At 35.5% G+C, this 20803-nt stretch overlaps 1 protein-coding gene and 1 pseudogene across 2 annotated transcripts; one reads left to right on the top strand and one right to left on the bottom strand.

The window, feature by feature from the left end:
• The first annotated feature begins 210 nt into the window (after window positions 1-210).
• On the top strand, window positions 211-3267 carry LOC143543671 (uncharacterized; annotated as a pseudogene). Its single transcript, XR_013137118.1, has 3 exons — window positions 211-287; window positions 2266-2630; window positions 2723-3267. The product of XR_013137118.1 is annotated as an uncharacterized LOC143543671 (transcript).
• Window positions 3268-9776: 6509 nt separating this feature from the next.
• On the bottom strand, window positions 9777-13743 carry LOC143543678 (uncharacterized). Its single transcript, XM_077035946.1, has 6 exons — window positions 13717-13743; window positions 12635-12909; window positions 12499-12560; window positions 11903-12422; window positions 10999-11336; window positions 9777-10210 (listed from the first exon to the last, which is right to left on the bottom strand). The coding sequence occupies exons 2-6, from the start codon at window positions 12804-12806 to the stop codon at window positions 10052-10054; spliced, it is 1251 nt and encodes a 416-aa protein (XP_076892061.1). The 5' UTR covers window positions 12807-12909; window positions 13717-13743; the 3' UTR covers window positions 9777-10051.
• Window positions 13744-20803: the final 7060 nt, after the last annotated feature.

The following is a 20803-nucleotide window of genomic DNA, read 5'->3' as shown; positions in this document are numbered from 1 at the left end:
ATTATAATATATACTCTCGAAAGATGTACATTCTCTCCTTAACAAAGTTCAGTGGACAAAATTTTGCACTCTTGTTTATAGTTTTGGCAAAATGGGTGTGATTAATATTTATCATCTTTGTTGCTTTGACAACTTACCTTGTTTATGTTTACCTTTTTATGTTATATTTTCAGTTAACTAACCATCATTCTAATCCTAAAATTGTTCCCCAGGAAGATAATTCCATTGGTTTTCAAAGAAACGAGACTCACAGAGACCAACCTAGTCCGCTTGAAGATTCTCCTAGGGTGCTACTCTTTTACCATCATTCTAATCCATATTGTTTCCATCTTAACTATTAGAATTAAACAATAACTTGCTTATAGTTAAAAAGAGCATCATGACTTTGTTGTAATCATACCAGCATACTTTTTTTAACTTTAAGCAACATGAAAAGAGCCTATTATTGTTGATTTTAGTAACCGATCTTAAATCATGCACAAAATAGCAAAAAATTGTAGTTACTGATGTATGTTATTCATATATTTATGTGTTAATTGGTTAAACGAGCTGAACCGAGCCCATGCGTTCTTTTGAACTCTTTTTCCAAAGCTCGACTTGTTTCGATTTCTTTTTCTAAAGCTTGAGGTCGACTCATTATTTGTTTTTCAAGCTCAAGCATGGCTTATTTATTATTTATTTTGGCCCGTTTGCACTTCTGATTAATAATCTAGTTTATTTATAATATAAATTATGTTGAATGCTTACCTTTGTCTTCAGTAAAAAGCAACCATCAATATCTTTATATATATAATTAATGCATGATGTCAATAATAATTCTGAATCATGTTTATAATAACTAATGAAATCATCATTGTAATCTAATATACCTAATTCCGGTTGAATACTATTGCAGTTATGTCTAGACTTAGATTGAACAGACAAAAAACAAAAGAAGTTAGCCGCATTTTGCACGTTGTGGCTTCATATACTAAACATGGTTGCTTGGTATATTCGATCAGTTCAAACAGTTGTTAGTAAGTGTTTAGATAAGTGTCCAACTAAACTTCACTACAAGATGTTCTGCCCCGTGAGAAAAGAATATATGCATAGATTAGTGTATGAAAGTGATGACACGTGTTTTCATCAACTAAGAATGAATTTGGTAACTTTTGTGAAACTTTGTAATATGTTGGAGAGAGATGGAAAGTTGAAGGCATCTAAGTACCTTCAAGTAGACGAACAAGTTGCTATTTTCTTATACATTTTGGCACACCATGTGAAGAATCGAGTGGTGAAGTTTCAGTTCCGTTGATCAGGATAGACTATCAGTAAACATTTCAACAATGTGTTAAATGTTGTTAGATGATTGGAAAATGTGTTGTTTAAAAAGCCAGATCCAATATCAGAAACGTCAACATATGAAATATGGAAATGGTTCAAGGGATGTTTAGGAGCAATAGATGGGACACACATAAGTGTACAAGTACCAGAGGAAGACAAGCCGAGATACCGTAATCGAAAAGGAGAAATAACAACTAATGTACTTGCTGCTTGCACACCTGAGATGCAGTTCATTTATGTATTACCAGGCTGGGAAAGATTGGCTGCAGATGGTAGAATACTTCGTAGTGCTATGATCCGAGAGAATGATTTGCAAGTGCCTAAAGGTAACTACTATTTTGTTGATGTTGGGTACACAAATGGAGAGGGATTCCTTGCACCATTCCGAGGTTAGAGATATCATCTGAATACTTGGCTAAATGGACGAAGACCAGAAAAGCCCAAAGAGTATTTCAACATGAAGCACTCGGCAGCAAGGAATGTCATCGAACGTTGTTTTGGCGTTTTGAAGAAACGATGGGCTATACTTAGAAGCCCATCTTTCTATCCGATTAGAACGCAAAATAAAATTATATTTGCATGTTGTCTTATGCATAACTTTATTCGAACAGAAATCCTTTATGATCCTCTTGATGATGAATTTATTGACACAAATAATGATGCAGATGACGAAGATCTTGGCTCACATGTGGAACATATAACAACAATTGGGACCTCGAGTGAATGGACAAACTTTAGACAAAATTTGGCAACATATGTTTAATGCATGGACATCTAGACATCATTGAATTGTTAGGTCGTTATGTTTTTAGTTATGTTATTTTGGTAATGTTTATCAAAATGGACTTCATATATGAATAAATTTGAAAGTTTTGTGTGTTATCTTCTGTTGGTTATCTATACAACATTTAAATGTTTTTATCTTCTGTGTTTGGTGTGAAGATACGGAATCACAACTTGATTCTGAAAAGGGCCCAGGAAGAAACAAAAGAAAATGAGTTGAAAAGGAAGACGAGAAGCTTGTTGCAGCCATGCTCGATGTGCTCAACTCAGGTTCTAATTACAAATCAGATAACAGGTTTAAACCTGGCTTTTTCAATGCAGTAGAGCTACAACTAGCAATATTACTTCCTGAAGCTGGCATAAAAGCAAAGCCACATATCGAGTCACGTATAAAAACAATGAAGAGTGATTGGTCTACTGTACACGACATGTTAGCATGGAATAATACAAGTGGTTTTGGCTGGGATTACAATAACTATATGCTTGACGCTCCCCCGCCTGTTTGGCCAGCTTATATACAAATAGTGTATAATCACTTGTAGTTTTTTATAGTAATTGTTTTGTACATTATTTTTTATATTTTGTTAAACTCGATCAGGATGATGTGGCTTGTTAGGTGCACAGAAATGTAGCGAAATGGAGAGGAAAGAAATTTTCTCATTACTGGGACTTATGTGTTGTATTTGGCAAGGATCCAGCAAATGGAAGGAATGCACAAACGACTGTTGATATATTGTCTAACATAAACAAAGAACAACATACTACCAGAGATGGATTAGATGATATAGATATTGATCAGCCTCTAAACAGCCCTTCATATGTTGTTTCCAAAGAAGAATCAAGTACATAACGAAAGAGAAAAAGACGCAACAGTTGGGATCCTCTAATGAATAGCTTGAAAGAGCCAGCAGAATAATTGGTGCGGAGATTAGGGGGGCTACCGAGACATTCAAGAGAGTTTTTGGAACATAGATAAATAGAGAGGAATTGCGCAATAATCTTTTTGAAGAGATGAACAAAGTTGTGGGTTTGGCTACTCGTGAGTGTGACAAGGCTGTATGTAAGCTTGCACAAAATGAGGAGTTGATGGTAATCTTTTTTAAGGTTAATCAAGAATGCAAACTTGAATGGGTTAGGAACATGCTTGAAGATACTGCTTGACACGATATATGTTGACTTTTGGATTATTTTTACTCTCTTTGTGTGAGTTGGCAAATTCTGAATGATTTTTTTTAAAAAAAAAATTTCCCAGAATTTTTTGGATGTTTTGATGTTCATTTGAGTTGAAACCTTTTAATGATTTTATATTTCATGAGTTAAAAATGTTTATTTTTTCTTTATATAATTTTATTATGAATTTTAATAGGATACAGATGTAAAAGTTGGTAAATTTTAATGTATAGGCATTTATGTCATTTATATGAAGTTTATTCCATTAGTTCATTTTTTTCCATATACCAAACATAGTTTAAGTAATAATTTATTCCATTCCAATAGGGTAACCAAACATGATAATGGAATGATAATGGTTCATTCCATTTCCCCCATCCATTCCATTCCTCCATCCATTCCATTCCCTCGTCTATTCCATTACCCCGTACCAAACAGACTCTTAGGGTTTAAGGGGGTGTTTATACTCCCAAAGCCCATGGACCTAAGGCCCGTCTTTCCTTTTTAGTCCATGTTTTACTCCATCTAAATAGCCTACTACCTTTCCATCTTTAATATTTTATTATTTATTTACCAACTCAAGTAAACTTGTCTATCGTAAGAAATATTATATTAATTATTATTACTAAAATTTTGGGATGTTACAATATGATATACCCACTACGATATCTATGTGAAACTACTATGATTTGTGTTATGTAACCTTATATCATGATTCATGAGATGTTCGGTACGTATTTAAACTGATCACACTTACAATACTTATGTAATATATGCCAATCTGTGTAAGAGACACAACAATGAGAATTATGTAAAATCTCATAACAAAAACAAACGTCTATCAAAAATACGACCAAGACAGATTCATTTATAAAATTGTCAAAAGATGCATTTGAAGCCAATAAACCTTTAAAGATGGTTATTTGAGGCCTCTTTAGTTATGTGAATCTTAAAAATATTTTAATATGTTTCTTTGAAACCTAAAGATTATAAACCACATAATCATGAGGCTATGCAACTAACTGTGTATCTTTTGCATTTAAGTTAAATTGAGAAAGTTGTAAATCATAGTAGTTACTATTGTTATAAAGAGCATACGAACCTAGGCATTTTTAAGGAAAACAAAAACAAAAATCTAAGACTTGTGTTTGAGCTATTCAACATAAATCATAAGTTTGTTCCAGTAATAGCTCAATCAATATGCTTATAACATACGTTTGAGCCATTAAAGACAACAAACGTAAGAATTATGCCGAACTATGTTGTAAAGATTAAGACAACACTTATTCTACCAAACATGTTTGTCGATTGATAAACCAAGTGTTCGTTGTGTGGATACTGGCAATATGTGTACTCGCTTTATAAGTATGATTTCGACAAAATTGATATTTTCCGATCGATGTGGGATCGAATGTCATGGTAAAAACGTGTAACCCCCAGTACGAAATGGTTTCCCTTGTAAGCAAAAGATAACTTTTATTCCTTCAAACAAAATGAACATATGATTTAACACCACGATTTGTCTACGATAACCCTCCATGATTTGCACTATGCCACCTTGGATCTTGCATGAGATATTACTGTAAATATGGTCAAATGAATAACACAGTATTTATGCAATATATGGTAAATGTGTTCTAGGGAAACTATAGAGAAAAATGATGGAAAAAGCCATTTAACAACAAACATTAAATTTGCTTGAGTAACTGCCTCAATTAGTATGATTATAGCATGTACTCAAGGCATTTTCTCCAAGTTAACTTAAGTATTATGTTAAATTATTCTAAAGAGGTTGAGACAACACTTATTCTACCAAACAAGTTTGTATATTGATAAAACAAACACGCACTGTGTTTAGATTGTTAATACGAAGACTCGCTCTATAAGTTTGATTTAAACAACATTATTATTTTCTTATCGATGTGGGATAGAGTGTCGGGATAAAATTTATAGTCATCTGGTAGGAAATGGTTTCCCTTGTAGTCAAATGGTAAGTTCTTTTCATAAAAAAGGAAGATATGATATACCCACTACGATATCTACGTGAAACTACTAGATTTGCATTATTTCACCTTGGATCATGATTCATGAGATGTTTGGTACGTATTTAAACGGACCACACTTATAATACTTATGTAATATATTGTAAGGCCTCATTCCCGGTGCCTTACTTTGGCATTGGATTTACTCATAAAAACAATTCTAAATATTACAGTTAACTAAAACATCTTATTTAAAATTGTCTTTAAAATCTCAATCATTCGTTACAAACATTCAAACTTGTCTTTAAAAACATAACATAGAACATCTTATTTAACATCATGACAAATCTTTCGGCATATGCCAACTTCTTCAGATCCTGCCATGTGTCTCCCTTAAGCTAGCTGCTTCAGTCTATTAACCGACATGCATACTAAAAGTCAGCTACGCTGAGTGAGTTCTAGTTAAGGCAGGTAACATACAATACATTCACATATTTACTCATACGTATCAGTAGATACATATTACTTACTTAACCTGCTTATGTTTCTTTCGTACATGCATAAGTATATACTTTCTTTCTTTTATTCTTTCTTTCTTTCATACTTTCTTTCTTTCGTACTTTCATATTTTATATTTCTTTTCATACATACTTATACCTTTTAAAGAGCCTTTCGCCCTATAATCTCATAGACATTATTAGGGTATGCAACCCTTAAAGAGCCTTTCTCCCTATAAAGGTCCTTTACTAAATTTTATTTCCATTAAAGGTCTTTTACTAAAATTTCATCCAAAACCCAATTTTCATTAAATATTTAAGTAGTAATTTATTCTGGATAAGCCCCATTCGCTATCTCATTCGTTATGATGAATGATTCCATTCATTATAACGAATGGCTTGATCTGAGTCTTCACGAGACGAATGAGTGCATAACGAATGACTAAGGCCATTCGTGCTTTCTTTGAGACGAATGAAAGGCTCCTTCGTTACCGGAGCACACAAATGTATCTATAACGAATGGTTGATTTGTTGTCTCCTCTTGGCGAATGAATGAATAACGAATGTGTAAGATCATTTGTGACTCCTATAGGACAAATGGAAGGCTCATTCGTTACCGAAACATACGAATGTATCTTATTCGCTATGTCTGCCTAAGGAATGAATCAGCGATTTGCTTCACATAACGAATGAACGTCAGTAATTATCCATTCGTTGACTCCATTGTCAAAGTCAAAATCGTCAAGAACAGAAAATAGTCAACATACGCCAGATATGCAATTATCCCTCAAATCACGATAAAACAACACCATAATGGTATCATTAGACTCGTATACATGTCGCCTACAAACCCAAATCCACCAAACATCAAAACATTACGTTTAAATGGTACGTTTGATCGATGTTTATACCCGGTTCATTATACAATCGATTAGCCTAACAAATGTTAACGGATTTCACTGAGAATCATTGTGTTTGTTTCGTCTTTATCATTTGTATAGATCTAGGAATACTAAACGAGCCGAACATGCATTTCGTTATAAAACGTGCCTTTAAACGAATCGGCTTACAAACGCGATCTAGTCTTGATGTAGGTTTGCTCGTCACGATGCTCTAACGCCCACCAGCTCGGGTCTTTTCCTTCGAATCTTGGTTCGGGATATAGGAGGGTGTTTTTGTGTGTTTTTAGTGTGTTAAGGAGGCTAGATGATAATAATGAGAGTTTAGGGTTTTAGGGAGGTTTAAGGGGTTTATATACCCTTAAGCCCATGAAACTAAGGCCCATCACCATCCCTTATTCCATCTTTTAAATGTCCAGGCGCACACTCTAATAGTTTATTTATCTTAACTGATGACGACACGTTATTAAATAAATGAAATTTATTTTATTTATTTTTCTCAAAAGTAGGATGTTACATATATACACTATGCCATGTTGGATCTTGCATGAGATATTACTGAAAATGCCTGATTTTTTCATAAATCGTCATAAAACGCATTTGAAACATTAAGAACTAAAAAGACGGTTATTTGAGGTCTTCTTCATTATATAAACCCTCAAGAACTTTTGGAGATACTTATTTGAAACTTGAAATATTCTAAACTACGGATACATTTTGAATTGCAACTAGCTGTGAATTTAACACATTTTGAATTGTTTGAAGCCAATAAACCTTTAAAGAAGGTTATTTGAGGACTCTTTCGTTATGTGAATCCTAAAAATATTTTAATATGATTATTTAAACCCTAAAAGATTATAAACTGCATAATCATCAGGCTATGCAACTAACTATGTATCTTTTGCATTTAAGTTAAATTGGCTAAGTTGTAAATCATTGTAGTTGCTATTGTGATAATGAGTATACGAACCTAGGCATTTTTAAGGAAAACAAAAACAAAAATCTAAGACTTGTGTTTGAGCTATTCAACATAAATCATAAGTTTGTTCTAGTAATCAGCTCAATCAATATGCTTATAGCATGTGTTTGAGCTAATAAAGAAAACAAACGTAAGAATTAGGCCGAATTATTTTTTAGAGATTAAGACAACACTTATTCTACCAAACATGTTTGTCGATTGGTAAACCAAGTGTTGGTTGTGCGGATACTGACAATATGTAATCTCTTTATAAGTTTGATTCGACGAAATTATTATTTTCCGATCGATGTGGGATAGATTGTCATGGTAAAAACCCCTTAGTAGGAAATATATACCCCGTAGTAGGAAATAGTTTCCTTGTAAGCAAATGATGACTTTTATTCCTTCAAGAAGATAAATCTATGATCTAACCACCACAATGTGTCCATGCTAAACTTATGTGATTTGCACTATGCCACCTTGGATCAACAATGTGTCTATATTAAACTTATGTGATTTGCACTATGCCACCTTGGATCATGAGATATTACTTTAAATGTGGTCAAATGGATCACCCTTACAATATTTATGCAATATATGGTCAATGTGTGTAACAGAATCTACAAAGAAAAATGACGCAAACCGTCATTAAACAACAAACATCAATCACAAATATGACCATGAAAATGTTGGATTATTTCATTAAATCGTCAAAAGTGCATTTGAAACCCATGGAGAACTAAAAGATGATATTTATTTTAAACTTGAAATATTCTAAAACAGGGCCGGCCATAAGGTGTGGCCGGGTGGTCGACGGCCACAAGCCCGACACCCCGTATGCCCAATTTTTTTTAATTATATGTATTTTTATTAAAACAATATGTATATTTAGTGTTTAAACTGAATTACATCATTAGTTTGGTCTAGTGGCAAATGAGTATTACTCCCAACCCAAAGATTGTGGTGTCTACTTTTATTTGAAACATGTTTAATCCTATTTATATACAAAAGTTTTTTACACTGGCCAATTATAACCAAATAAACCCATAAAAAATTAAATTGTTTAAACCCAACAAAATACTTCTTTTACTTAAGGCCAAAATTTTTTTTGCTTTCTCGTAGCCAGCCCTGTTCTAAAATGCGGTTTCATTTTGAATTGCTACTAGGTGTGAATCGAATGCATTTAAGTTAAGTTTACTAAATTGTTGATCCTTGTAGTAACTTTAACTAAAATGACTATTCAATATAAATAAGTTTGCTTCGAGTAACTACCTCAATTGGTATGCTTATAGCGTTTGTTTAGGGCTTCCACACGAAGCAGATATAAGGATTATATTGAATTATGCTAAAAAAATGAGACACCACATATTCTACCAAATAAGTTTGTTGAGTGGTAAACCAAACCTGTGTTGTGTTGAAATTGCTAATACGTGGTCTCTCTTTATCAAAGTGAGATAGAATGTTGTGATCAAATTTATAATCATCTTGTAGGAAATGGTTTCCCTTATAGGCAAAATGTGAGGTTTGTTTCTTAAAGAAACGAAGATATGATCTAACCACTACGATATCTTTGTTAAAATATTATGATTTGTGCTATTTAACCTTGGATCATGAGTATAATCGGTATGTAGTTAACTGGATCACAAATGTAACCACGAAAACGTTGGATTCTTTCATAAAATCATCAAAAAAGTGCATTTGAAACTCCATAGAGAATTATAAAGATGGTTGTTTGAGGTCTCCTTCATTATTTGAAACTTGAAATATTGATTCATTTTGAATTACTACTAGCTGTGAATCTAATGCATTTAAGTTAAGTTTACTAAATTGTTGATCACTGTACTAACTATTTCTAAAATAGCTATAAGAAACTAGCAATTAAAAAAGAAACCAAAAACAACATTTAAAGACATGTTTAAAGTTCGTTGGCATAAATCTTGTGGTTGCTACCAATAACAGGCTCAATTAGTACGATTATAACATGTATTTGAGCCGGTTAGAGGAAGCAATCACAAGGATATGTTGAATTACGCTGAAGAGATTCAGGCAACACTTGTTCTACCAAACAAGCTGATTCATAACACGAAGACTACCATAGAACCCGAATATACATATCCAAGTCATGTATATATGTTATAAATAATCATGTGTTTCTCTATAAGAAGTTAGATCGGTTTATAAAGACTATTAGCACCGAAACGGTGTGTACTTCATCATATAAAAAAACGAAACAAACTATCATACCTATGAAAATGGCAAGTAATATATGCTTTAAAAGACAAAAGAAACAGGTACTAGCAAACTGAAGTTTACCGCCACTAATTAACTGTACAAATTTTCTGCAACTACAATGCTCCACAAATTATACCAAACACCTAACCACATGTTTATTGTATAGATAATCATGTTAAAATATTGGAGATGTAAGTAAGAATCTATTTATTCCTTGTTACCAAATCGCTTAGCAATAATGGGACGAACATCTTGAGCATCAACTAGAGTTTCAAGAAACGGAAGTAATGAAATTAGTGCGCAATCTGATGGATCATCAAACCAACTCTTGATCGGGATTCCATTATTGACTTGCAGCCGGAACACCTGCAATCAACACAAGAGTGTATGAGACTCTGAAGTCTGAAAACACTTTTACAAAAATATATGTTATAATCTAGGGCGTTCACTGTCGGGTTCAGTCGGTTTTGACGAAAATTTAGAGCTGCATCGCTAACCATGCTTACGTTTTTTTTTATATTTTAAACAGTTAGTTTGTATTTAAATTTTTTAAAATAAGATGAATGTAACATGTGTGTGTATATAACTCCATATTCAAAAAATTTTAAAAAATATATAAGTAAAAAACGTTACACTGCTGGTCTGGTTTTCACAGTAACCATTTGACAGGCCGTTAAACTGCCAAACTATGAAAACCATGAACCGTTAAACAGCTGACTTGCTTCGGCAGTTTGATCTTTCATTTTTGGCACGACATGAAACTAACAAGAAATTCACGGGTTTGGTTTTAGTGTAAACAGATTCGGGTCAGTTTTAGGCCTTAGGTTAAACCGGTCATGTTCGTGTCGACCTAACAAGTTCGTGGGTTGACCCGTTTAGCCAGTTTATTTTTTAGTTAATTCTTTTTAATGTATGTTATGTCATAAATTCAATTGGTTAGGTATTTTATGCAAATATTTAAAACTTATAAGTGAAACTGACAAAGATTTTATAATTAAAATATTATTCTTGTATATACATTTATACATTTTGTTGGTTTGTGTCAACCCACGAATAATCTTGTCGTGTTGGGTTGAGGTCAACCCGAAAACACGACACGTTTAGCACCCCTAGCTCAATGTTTTATGAACACCACAGTTATAATCAAGTGCTACCTGTGGCGAGTTATCGATCAAGACAATTTTGGCAAGATCCACACCTAAAACGGTTAGATCTTTGGTATAACTGCCGTCTGCGAAGATACATGAATCTCTGTAAGCTCGACGAGAGATGATCTTTCCATCAGGGTCGAGTATATCGAGAAGTTTCTTGGCGTAAATGCTTTGACTTGCTGTGAAAATGACAATATGAAACATTTCGGATACTTTCTCCAAGAATGTTCTTAAGTAAGGCCTTTGCTTCACATACACAGTATGCTCCTTAAAATTAGACACTACTGAAAATGTGAAGTCTGCATCATCACAATGGTCCAATGAAGAATGCACCAGGGTTTCTGTACATCAAATTAACAATTTTTAGAAATCAAATTATGTTTTACAAGATTTAAATCAATGTAAAAAAGCAAGAATTTTATACCATCTAAATCAAATTAACAACTTTTAAGGGATAAAATTTATTTGTTAAATATTAAAATTGATATAAAAAGCATGAATATCATCATACCAGCTAAATCAAATAAACAATTTTTAAAGGATTAAATTATTTTTTAAAAGATTAAAATCAATGTAAAAAAGCAAGAATTTATATCTAAATCAAGTTAACACCTTTTAAACGATGAAATTATTTTTTGAAAAATTAAAACCAATATAAAAGGCATGAATATCATATCATCTAAATCAAATTAACAAGTTTTAGAAAATGAAATGGTTTTTTAAAAGATGAAAATTAATATAGAAAGCAAGATAACAATTTTCAATAGAATGGAATTAACTTTTTAAAGACTAAAATCAATATAAAAAGCAAGGATATCATACCATCTAAATCAAATCAACAATTTTAAAGGATGAAAACTAATTTTTAAAAGATTACAATCAACATAAAAAAGCGAGAATACCATACCATCTAAATCAAGTGCAAGGGTTACAGATTTTGTTTTGGTGGGAATCTCCGAAAGATCCCGGAGATTCCTGATAAACATCTGTGGATCCAAAAAGTCCGCGGGATCCCAATCCGGATATGAATTAGCTTCAGAATCTTGATTGCACGGTTTCAATTGATGGATTGCAACATATATGTTTGAATCTTCTGATACGATTACCGGTTCAGAATAAACACCACCATCTTCATAACGATTTTTTGTCTCGATGTTATCTTCTAGAAACGGAAGTAGCATACATTCATCACCAAGAAACCTGCTTGATTCATCACACTCATTATCGAGTAAACACGAGGTGGAAACAATCATGTCCGGGATGAACGGTTCTGAATATTCACACGGCTCTCGTATGGTATCATCAAGATCATTTTCCATCCATTTGTTACCTCCATAATCATATAGATTCGGTTCAATGTCAATCGAATCCAAAATAGGCGAAAAGATTGTTTCTATTGTTGACGAGCAAGTTTCTGTATGATCCTGCTATCAAATTATCAGCTAAAAGTTATAATCACCATAATATTATTTTGTATACAGTCGTTTTAAGTTAGATATTTACCGCGCTTGAAGGTGATATACGCTTTTCGTCATCTACCATTTGACAACAGTCGGTTCCTTCATCTGATTTATTAACAACAAAATGAGATTAAAAAAGAAAATTTATCATAAAGATTGTATTTTTATATAAAATTTACAAACTTTACCATCCTTACGAGCACACGTATCGAGTTCTGATTCATGCTTCAAATTTCTCGTGTGAGAAAACGAGTTCTTGGATATCTTGCTCGATTTTTGACAGACGTGGAGACCGTTACTTTCTTTCAGAAAGTCTCCGGTTGACTTTGTTTTCATCTTAAATGATGGCATTTGATTTGTGTTTATTATGTCTGTCACAGGCTTCTTCACCCAAGAACATCAGTCAGTAGATACAACCCGTGTTGTATGAAGATACGTAGACCGATCCAACGGCCTGCAAATGACCGAACTTTGCATCAGAACGTGTTTAAATTGAATCATATCTACAAATTCTAATTAACAATCTCAACTATATATAAAAATCAATTTCAAATTCTAATTAAAATCAGTTTCAAATTGCATAAAATCAAACTCGGATTGTATGAATTTAATCTCAAACTCTATAAAATCAGCCTCAAATTGTACCAAATTAAACTCAAAATTGTATAAAATCAAACTCAAAAATCTATAAAAATTAATCCCAAATTGCATAAATTCAATCTCAAATTCTATAAAATCAAACTGAAATTCAATAAAACCAATCAAACCTACTACTAACAAACAACTTAAAACTTAAAAACCATCCATTTCTAGATGCAGATCTAACATATTCAAACCCACACAAACTACTCAAAACCACAAGCAAATATCACTATCGAGTACCCGGGTGCGTATATTTCTTCTGAACACCCGAATCAAGATCCCACATCTCAATTACCACCAACCCAATCCCAATATCAAGAAACCACCATTCCAACTCAAATTCAACACACCCGGAACCGATCAATTACAATTACACAATAATAATCAAAACCCACCAATTAATTCACGAAATTAAGCAAACCCATTTCCTAAAAACCTTAATTAAGCTGAATCTTGAGTAATTGAAGTAATTGAATTCAAATTGATGCATAATTAACGAATTAGAGTTGAAATTGATAAGTAATATGAAATGGGTTAGTGATTAAGTGACAGTGATTGAGTGAATTAAGATCAAACAAGTGATGAATTTGAAGATTAAAATAGTTTTTTAATTAATTACCTGATTATTATGAATCTGACCCTGTTTGACAAGCTTTTATTCCCTCTTTCTATCTCTCTGTTTCTGTATATATATAAATGGAATTGATTTGCATTTGGGTGCCACTTGTTTGGATGATTGTAATGTATAGTCCTTAAATAATTAGAGTTACGTATTGTGACGGAGATAAGTTATAATTCAACCGTTCGAAAAAAACAAAGATAAGTTATAATTCAAGAATTCATGTTCGACTGTTTGTCTGGAGTAACAGAATGAAGGTGAATGGGCTTAAAAAGACTTCGGCTTAGAATGAGCGTGACTTTTTATTTGTTTCCCTCAGTCTGATTCGCTAAATTTTGTGATTTTGATTGATTATGTTTTGATTATAAAAATGCGCGAAACGTGAATTTAATTAAACCACGTGTTTGATAAGTTTGATTTATTTGTGTTATACTGATTTTAATGTTCGAAGATTCACATTTCTTGACGAACTAAGATTTTCTTGGAAAACACATATTTAATGTAATTTTTTTCTATTCACCATTCAGAACTATATTAAAAATTTTCTCAAATAGTGAGTTCTTTCTCTTACGTTTATGCTTTACGTTATATTGAGCAGATATTTGCAACTTTTTATGGAGGAAAGTGACTCTTGAGGTAAATTTTGTGTCGGTATTAGTTTAGCTCTTGAATAATATAGTCAATTGTTATCTCTTACATCAACTTTGTATCATGTTTATAAATTCGGCTAAGGCATTAAAACCTTTAGTTAAAAGCGTAGTTTATGAAAGGCAATTCGTACTTGTGCAAGTAGTCAAGAAAAATGTGCTAGAAAATTACTCAACTTAAAAAGAGCACAAATCTCGTTTTGTATGGAGTTATGGGTCCATGAATAATGAACGGAAAAATCTCAACATATCGAATCATATATTAACGTCGGATCCAAAACTAGATTCTGACACAGACATTTTTCTCAAATTGAGTAATTTTTATTTATTTGAATTTGATTGAAGAGAGATAAGAATCTTTGAATTTATTAACTAGGGTCTAGGATTTTGTTTATGCACTTAGTTTTAGTGTCTATCAAATTATATTTTAATACATTTCTTGTAAACGTGATGTATTATAATAGTTGAAGATATATAATTATGTTGATTTTCCTGTAATAAGAGTTTTTTTTTCGAGCGTATTCATCATGTCCTGAGTATCTATCTTTTTACAGCAATTTTTACAAAATTAGGTTTTGCTTTCTTAGTTATATATATTTTTTTAAAACTTCATAGCTTAATAATAATAATAATAATAATAATAATAATACATTAGCTAATCCTACTTGGTTAAGGTTTATCTTTTCCATTTTCTCTTGAAGAACAAAAGTATAGGTAGTTGTTTTTAAGTTTGAGTTAAGTACATGGGTTGGTTGGTAAAATATAAACATAAGGCTGAGGGGTGTGGGGGGGCGCGAGAGGGGGCGCGAGTGGGGGCGCCAGCCAATAATATTGTGACGTGTGGCAGAGAGAGAAACTTGATAAGATGGGTGTTGGTAGTGGTGCTCGCGCCCCGGGACATGGTGTGGAGGGGCGCGAGAGGGGGCGCGAGCGGTTTTATTTTTTATTTTTTTATAAATGTATTAAAAAAACGTATTATTAAAAAAACTCATAAATTATTTAAAAAAACACACATTAATTAAAAAAACACATTAATATCTAAAAAAAAAAATTGAAGTACTAAAAAAAAACATTATTCTTATTCTTCGGCTTGGTCTTCTTCGATCAACCTCTTCCGGATACGTTCCTTTTGTTTTTCCATCAGCATTTGGTCGACCGGATTTAGGTTACTGAAGTCTCTTGTAAGGAATTCCAAATCTCTCATTCTTTTTTTTTCCTTTTTGTCATTAGAGACTGTGACATCTGCCCCGATCCGACCCGACCCAGGTACCCGTTTCCCTTATCCGATCTCTTTCTTTTATGATTTAATATTTATTTATACTTATACTTTATTTTTAATAATAATATTTTCCTTCCCGCCTCTTCCTCTCTTTTCCTTTTCCTCCGTCCCGTCCCTCTTCTTCTCTCTTTCCGCCTTCTTTTCCCTCTTGTTGACGTCCCGCCCTTAAGCCTTGAACCCCTTCTCTTATTTTTGTGTCTTGTTTCTTCCCGCCTAAGGTTGTCTGCGCAGCTCCACGCGCCAGACTCCTTACAAGGAAGCCTGCGCGAAGACCAGTTGTTCCTGCGATACGCGAGGCGATCTGTTCTCGCAGCGCGCTAAGAATTTTAGTTCTTCTCGCAGCGCGCTAAGAACGGAAGTTCTTCCCGCGGCGCGCTAAGAATGGTAATTCTTCCCGCGGCGCGCTAAGGATAATAGTTCTTCCCGCGGCGCGCTAAGGTTTGTTCTGTCAGCCTTCGCCCTCGCGCGTGCGCTCGAGCCTTCTCGCGCTAAACCCCTTTGAGTTTTCTTCTGTTTAATCTAGCCGTTTGCTTTTATGTTGTCTTATCTTCTGTGCTGTTGACCTAACCTGCTTATGTCTGAAAAGTTACTTTCGGCGCAGCATGCGCACCAACCCCATTGGTTGACAGAAAAAGTGACTGACATTATCTTTTGAGATCTGCTTTTTCCATGCTTGACCAGTACCTTTATCTGAACCGCCCATGCTTTTACTGTTGCCTGTTAGCTTTTTCCTTGTTTCCTGCAGCTGCCATATCTTTTGATATCTTTTGCTTTTTGAATCTTTTGCTTTTTGAGATCTTTTCCCCTTTTCTAGGGATTGTGTTCCCTAGGGTTTCTCTATAAATAATAATCTTATTTTTCCTAACACATCACACACAAACACTTAATTCAACCTCCTTCTCTCTCTCTGCCTCCGTCTCCTCTCTCTCTGCCTCCGTCTTCCTCCCTGTTCTGCCCTGCTTTTCCGGTAATATATATTATAATTTACTTATTAATTATGCTAACTTATATTCAAGACTTAAAGCAAATCGTTAAAACAATAATCTTTAATTATATGTTAACTTGTGCTTGTTTAAAGTTGGTTCTTGCTTTATCTTACACCGCATCGTTTATCAAGTGAGTAATCTCGTACCTAATCCCTTTTTATTTTTAATGTTTTGGGATGTTCATGTGTTCATACAAACTTAGAGTCTTAAACTTGTTTATGAACTTTAGTCGCGCAGTATCCCATGTGTTGAGGACGTAGACTTGGCTGTTTATTTGTATGTGTGGATCATTAACCGTCTTGTCGGTCTATTCCGCAGTTCTCATGGTACCATTAGATGAACACGGGAGAACAATCGTTTATGATTTTCTCTTTTGTTTACACTTGCACAGTCTTTCTTGTTTGTGAGCTCAATTGTGAGCACTGGCAGTCTATGAATCTTAGAGTTGGTCCTGATCAGATTACACCCTTGTTGAAAACCAGACATACACATGTTGCGCGCAGATTTATTGTTATCTATGTATTGTATTAAACTTGATTTCTCACCAACCCGCAAGTGTTTGACGTTTTATTTTAACACATGTTCAGGTTTGCAGTAGCTGTTTTGGAGCTTGTGAACACGTAGGAAGTTTTCTTTATTTTGGACCTAGATTAAAATGTATCAAGACAAGTTATTATTGTTCGAATATTTTGCCTTATAATATATTGAATTATGTTGCTTTATGTTATCTTGTGTATACTTTGCGCGTGCGCGAATGAATGTATTTATTAAATATTGACACCCAATAGTGTCACGAGTAATGAAACAATATGTGGCGCCCCGATGTATAATCCGCCTTTGGTCGGGGTGTTACAGATTGGTATCAGAGCTCGTTGACTTTAGGATAGGTGGTTAGACGTAACGGCCTAGAATACCTAAGAGTCCCTTCTCGCGCATGAGAGAAATCTCATGTTTGCGCGCTTATTGTTAATTACTCGTTGTTTATAAATATGCTCGCGCTTGCGCAGTATATGATTTTATGATTTATTTCGCGATATTTCGATTTTTGCTGAATTTCGATTTTTATTGATTTTTCTTGCATATTCGTTTGTTGGGATTTGAAAATCCGAAAAGTCATGGTGATACATGAATAGTTGATTTTCAATTTCCATTTACGATTATGTTCTGAGGTTGGAGACTTGAAAAGTCATGGTGATACATGAATTGTCAACCTCCAATACTCATTTTCTTGTATATTTTATATTGAGGATTGAAAAGTCATGGTGATGCATGAATCGTCAATCCCCAATACTCGTTTGCTCGTATATTTTAAATTTAGAATTCGGAAAGTCATGGTGATACATGAATTGTCGATTCTCGATTCGAATTTGTTATCTGTATTAAGTTTGCATTCAAATTCATGTTTTACTTTAACTGTTGATGGTATCTAACCCCGCGAAACCAAGCTTTATAAGATTAAACTTTGCGCTAAAACCAAGATATTAACAAAAATTAAAACTTTTATAGAATGCCTCCGCTATCTCGCCGCCATCAGAGGAGAGAAGCCTCGCGCAGACGTTCGCAGCAACGTTCCCAGGAAATGGCCGCCGCAATAGCCCAAGCTTTGAGCCAAAACAATACCTCCAGTTATAACATTAAGTCCTTTAACGCGGGTAACCCTCCAAAGTTCACAGGTCTTGAAGGAGCCACCGTGATGCTCCAGTGGCTTGAGAAAATAGAAAACACTTTCCTCCACACCCAATGCCCTCCAGACAGACGAACCCTATATGCTTCCAGTGTCCTGGAATCTAGAGCGCTTACATGGTGGAATGGAGTAGCCCATGCGCGTGGCGCAGAAGCTGCTTCTAGCATGACATGGGAGGAATTCAAGGAAATTCTGACGCGAGAATTCTGCCCTCCCAACGAAGTTAAGCGCCTGGAGGAGGAATTTTGGAATCTTAAGCAATACAGTGGTGAAGCGCGCGAGTACGCGACGCGCTTCCATGAACTAAGCCTGCTTGTCCCTCACCTTGTTACCCCTTCCCGCCGAGCCATAGAGAAATTCCTTGGGGGTCTCCCCATGGAAATTCAAGATTCTGTATGGGCCAGAAACCCAGCAACCCTCTCTGACGCCATCGAGTTGGCCGCTGTGCTCTGCGACAACCATGTCAGAGCAGGAACCCTGTTCCTGCGGGGAACTGAGAAGACCAAACCCACCAAGACTGCCCCTGAACCAGCAGAAACCAAACCAGAACCCTCAAACCGTAACAACCTCAAGCGCAGGCGCAAAGCCTATGCGCTTACCAGCCCGCCCATTGTCCAGCAACCCGCCTACCAACCTCCAGTACACGCTCCTAACCCACTGTCAACCTACCCAACACCTCCTGTAGTCCATAACTATGCCTTAACCAATCCGGCACTCCCTGCCCCACCAACTAAGAAACCTTACACAGGAAACCACCCCTTTTGCCCAACCTGTAGATTTCACCACCCAACCCAAACCCCGTGTCGACTTTGTCACCGATGTGGCCGCTGGTCACATGGCGGAAAACTGTAGAGTTCTTCCCGCCAATCCAATTGCGCCAACACCACCAGTCTACCCGCAGAACCCACAACCAACCTACCAAAACCCACGACCCAGATCGTGCTTTAACTGCGGTGATCCCAGTCATTTCCGGAACGCTTGCCCGAGACTACAAGTTCAGATTACGCAAGCAAATCCGGTGAACCAGATTTCGAACCAAATGACGCGTGGCCGAGCTTTTAACATAACCGCGCACCAAGCGCAAGCGAATAATGACGTAGTTAATGGTACATTTTTGCTTAACGGATTTTATGCTTCTGTACTTTTTGATACTGGCGCCGATCGAAGTTTTATTTCTCGCGCGTTTGAGCAGAAGCTTGCGCGACCGCGCAACGATTTAAAAGAAAATTTTTCAGTTGAATTGGCTAATGGTGAAACTGTTTTAATTAACTCAGTGATTAAAAATTGCACGCTTAACCTTAACGAAAACGATTTTCTGATCGACCTCATCCCCATGCCTCTTGGAAGTTTCGATGTTATTATTGGTATGGACTGGCTCTCGAAGAATCGCGCCGAAGTTATTTGCGCCAAGAAGATGATTCGCATACCTCGAGAAAATGGTGATCTTCACATCTACGGCGAAAAACCCTCCAGTGGTCTTAAGCTTATGTCTTGCGCCGAAGCCCGACAGCTCATGCGGAAAAGGTGTATTGCATTCTTAGCCCATGTGGTCAAACCCGATGAAGGAAAGAAGAAGCTTCGCGATATCCCTGTTGTGCGTGATTTCCCTGAAGTTTTTCCTGATGATCTTCCTGGTATCCCTCCCGCTCGTGAAGTCGAGTTTCGCATTGATCTTGTCCCTGGTGCTTCCCCCGTAGCTAAATCTCCTTATCGTCTTGCACCCGCTGAGATGCAAGAATTGGCAAGCCAACTTCAAGAGTTGACTGCTAAAGGATTCATTCGCCCTAGCTCTTCGCCCTGGGGTGCTCCGGTGTTGTTCGTTAAAAAGAAAGATGGTACGTTTCGCATGTGTATCGATTACCGCGAGTTGAATAAACTCACCATTAAGAACCGGTATCCCTTACCGCGTATTGACGACCTCTTTGATCAACTCCAAGGTGCCTCTTGTTTCTCCAAGATCGATCTCCGCTCTGGCTATCACCAGTTGCGCATCCGTGATGAAGATGTTCCGAAGACTGCTTTTCGAACTCGTTATGGCCATTTTGAATTCTTGGTCATGTCCTTCGGTTTAACCAACGCACCCGCCGTTTTCATGGATCTAATGAATCGGGTGTGTAGGCCTTTCTTGGATAAATTCGTGATTGTGTTTATCGATGACGTTCTAATTTATTCTAAGACCAAGGCCGAGCATGAGCAACATCTTCGGTTGGTGTTGCAAAAGCTTCGAACCGAGCAGCTTTATGCTAAGCTCTCCAAGTGTGAATTCTGGTCTGATGAAGTACAGTTTCTTGGCCATGTTGTGAACAAGATGGGTATTCATGTCGACCCATCCAAAATTGAAGCAATCAAGAACTGGATTACGCCGACCACTCCTACCGAGATCCGTTCCTTTCTGGGCTTAGCTGGTTATTACCGGCGCTTCATTTCGAATTTCTCGAAGATCGCTTTGCCTTTAACAGCTCTAACGCACAAAGGTAAACCGTATATTTGG

The sequence above is a fragment of the Bidens hawaiensis genome, unplaced genomic scaffold (assembly GCF_021521415.1).
Source record: "Bidens hawaiensis isolate Kalapana, Puna unplaced genomic scaffold, B.hawaiensis_p1.1 tig00013245_1, whole genome shotgun sequence".
Taxonomy (NCBI): Eukaryota; Viridiplantae; Streptophyta; class Magnoliopsida; order Asterales; family Asteraceae; genus Bidens; species Bidens hawaiensis.
This window is presented reverse-complemented; position numbering and strand designations above follow the sequence as displayed.

Bases quoted from the DNA above. Each gene is read 5' to 3' on its own strand.
- LOC143543678 (XM_077035946.1), bottom strand. From the start codon at position 12,806: ATGCCATCATTTAAGATGAAAACAAAGTCAACCGGAGACTTTCTGAAA. The intron at 12,423-12,498 runs GTAAATATCTAA...ATAATTTGATAG, and splicing joins GTATATCACCTTCAAGCGCG to CAGGATCATACAGAAACTTG. The intron at 10,211-10,998 runs GTAGCACTTGAT...TGTTGATTGCAG, and splicing joins TGATCGATAACTCGCCACAG to GTGTTCCGGCTGCAAGTCAA.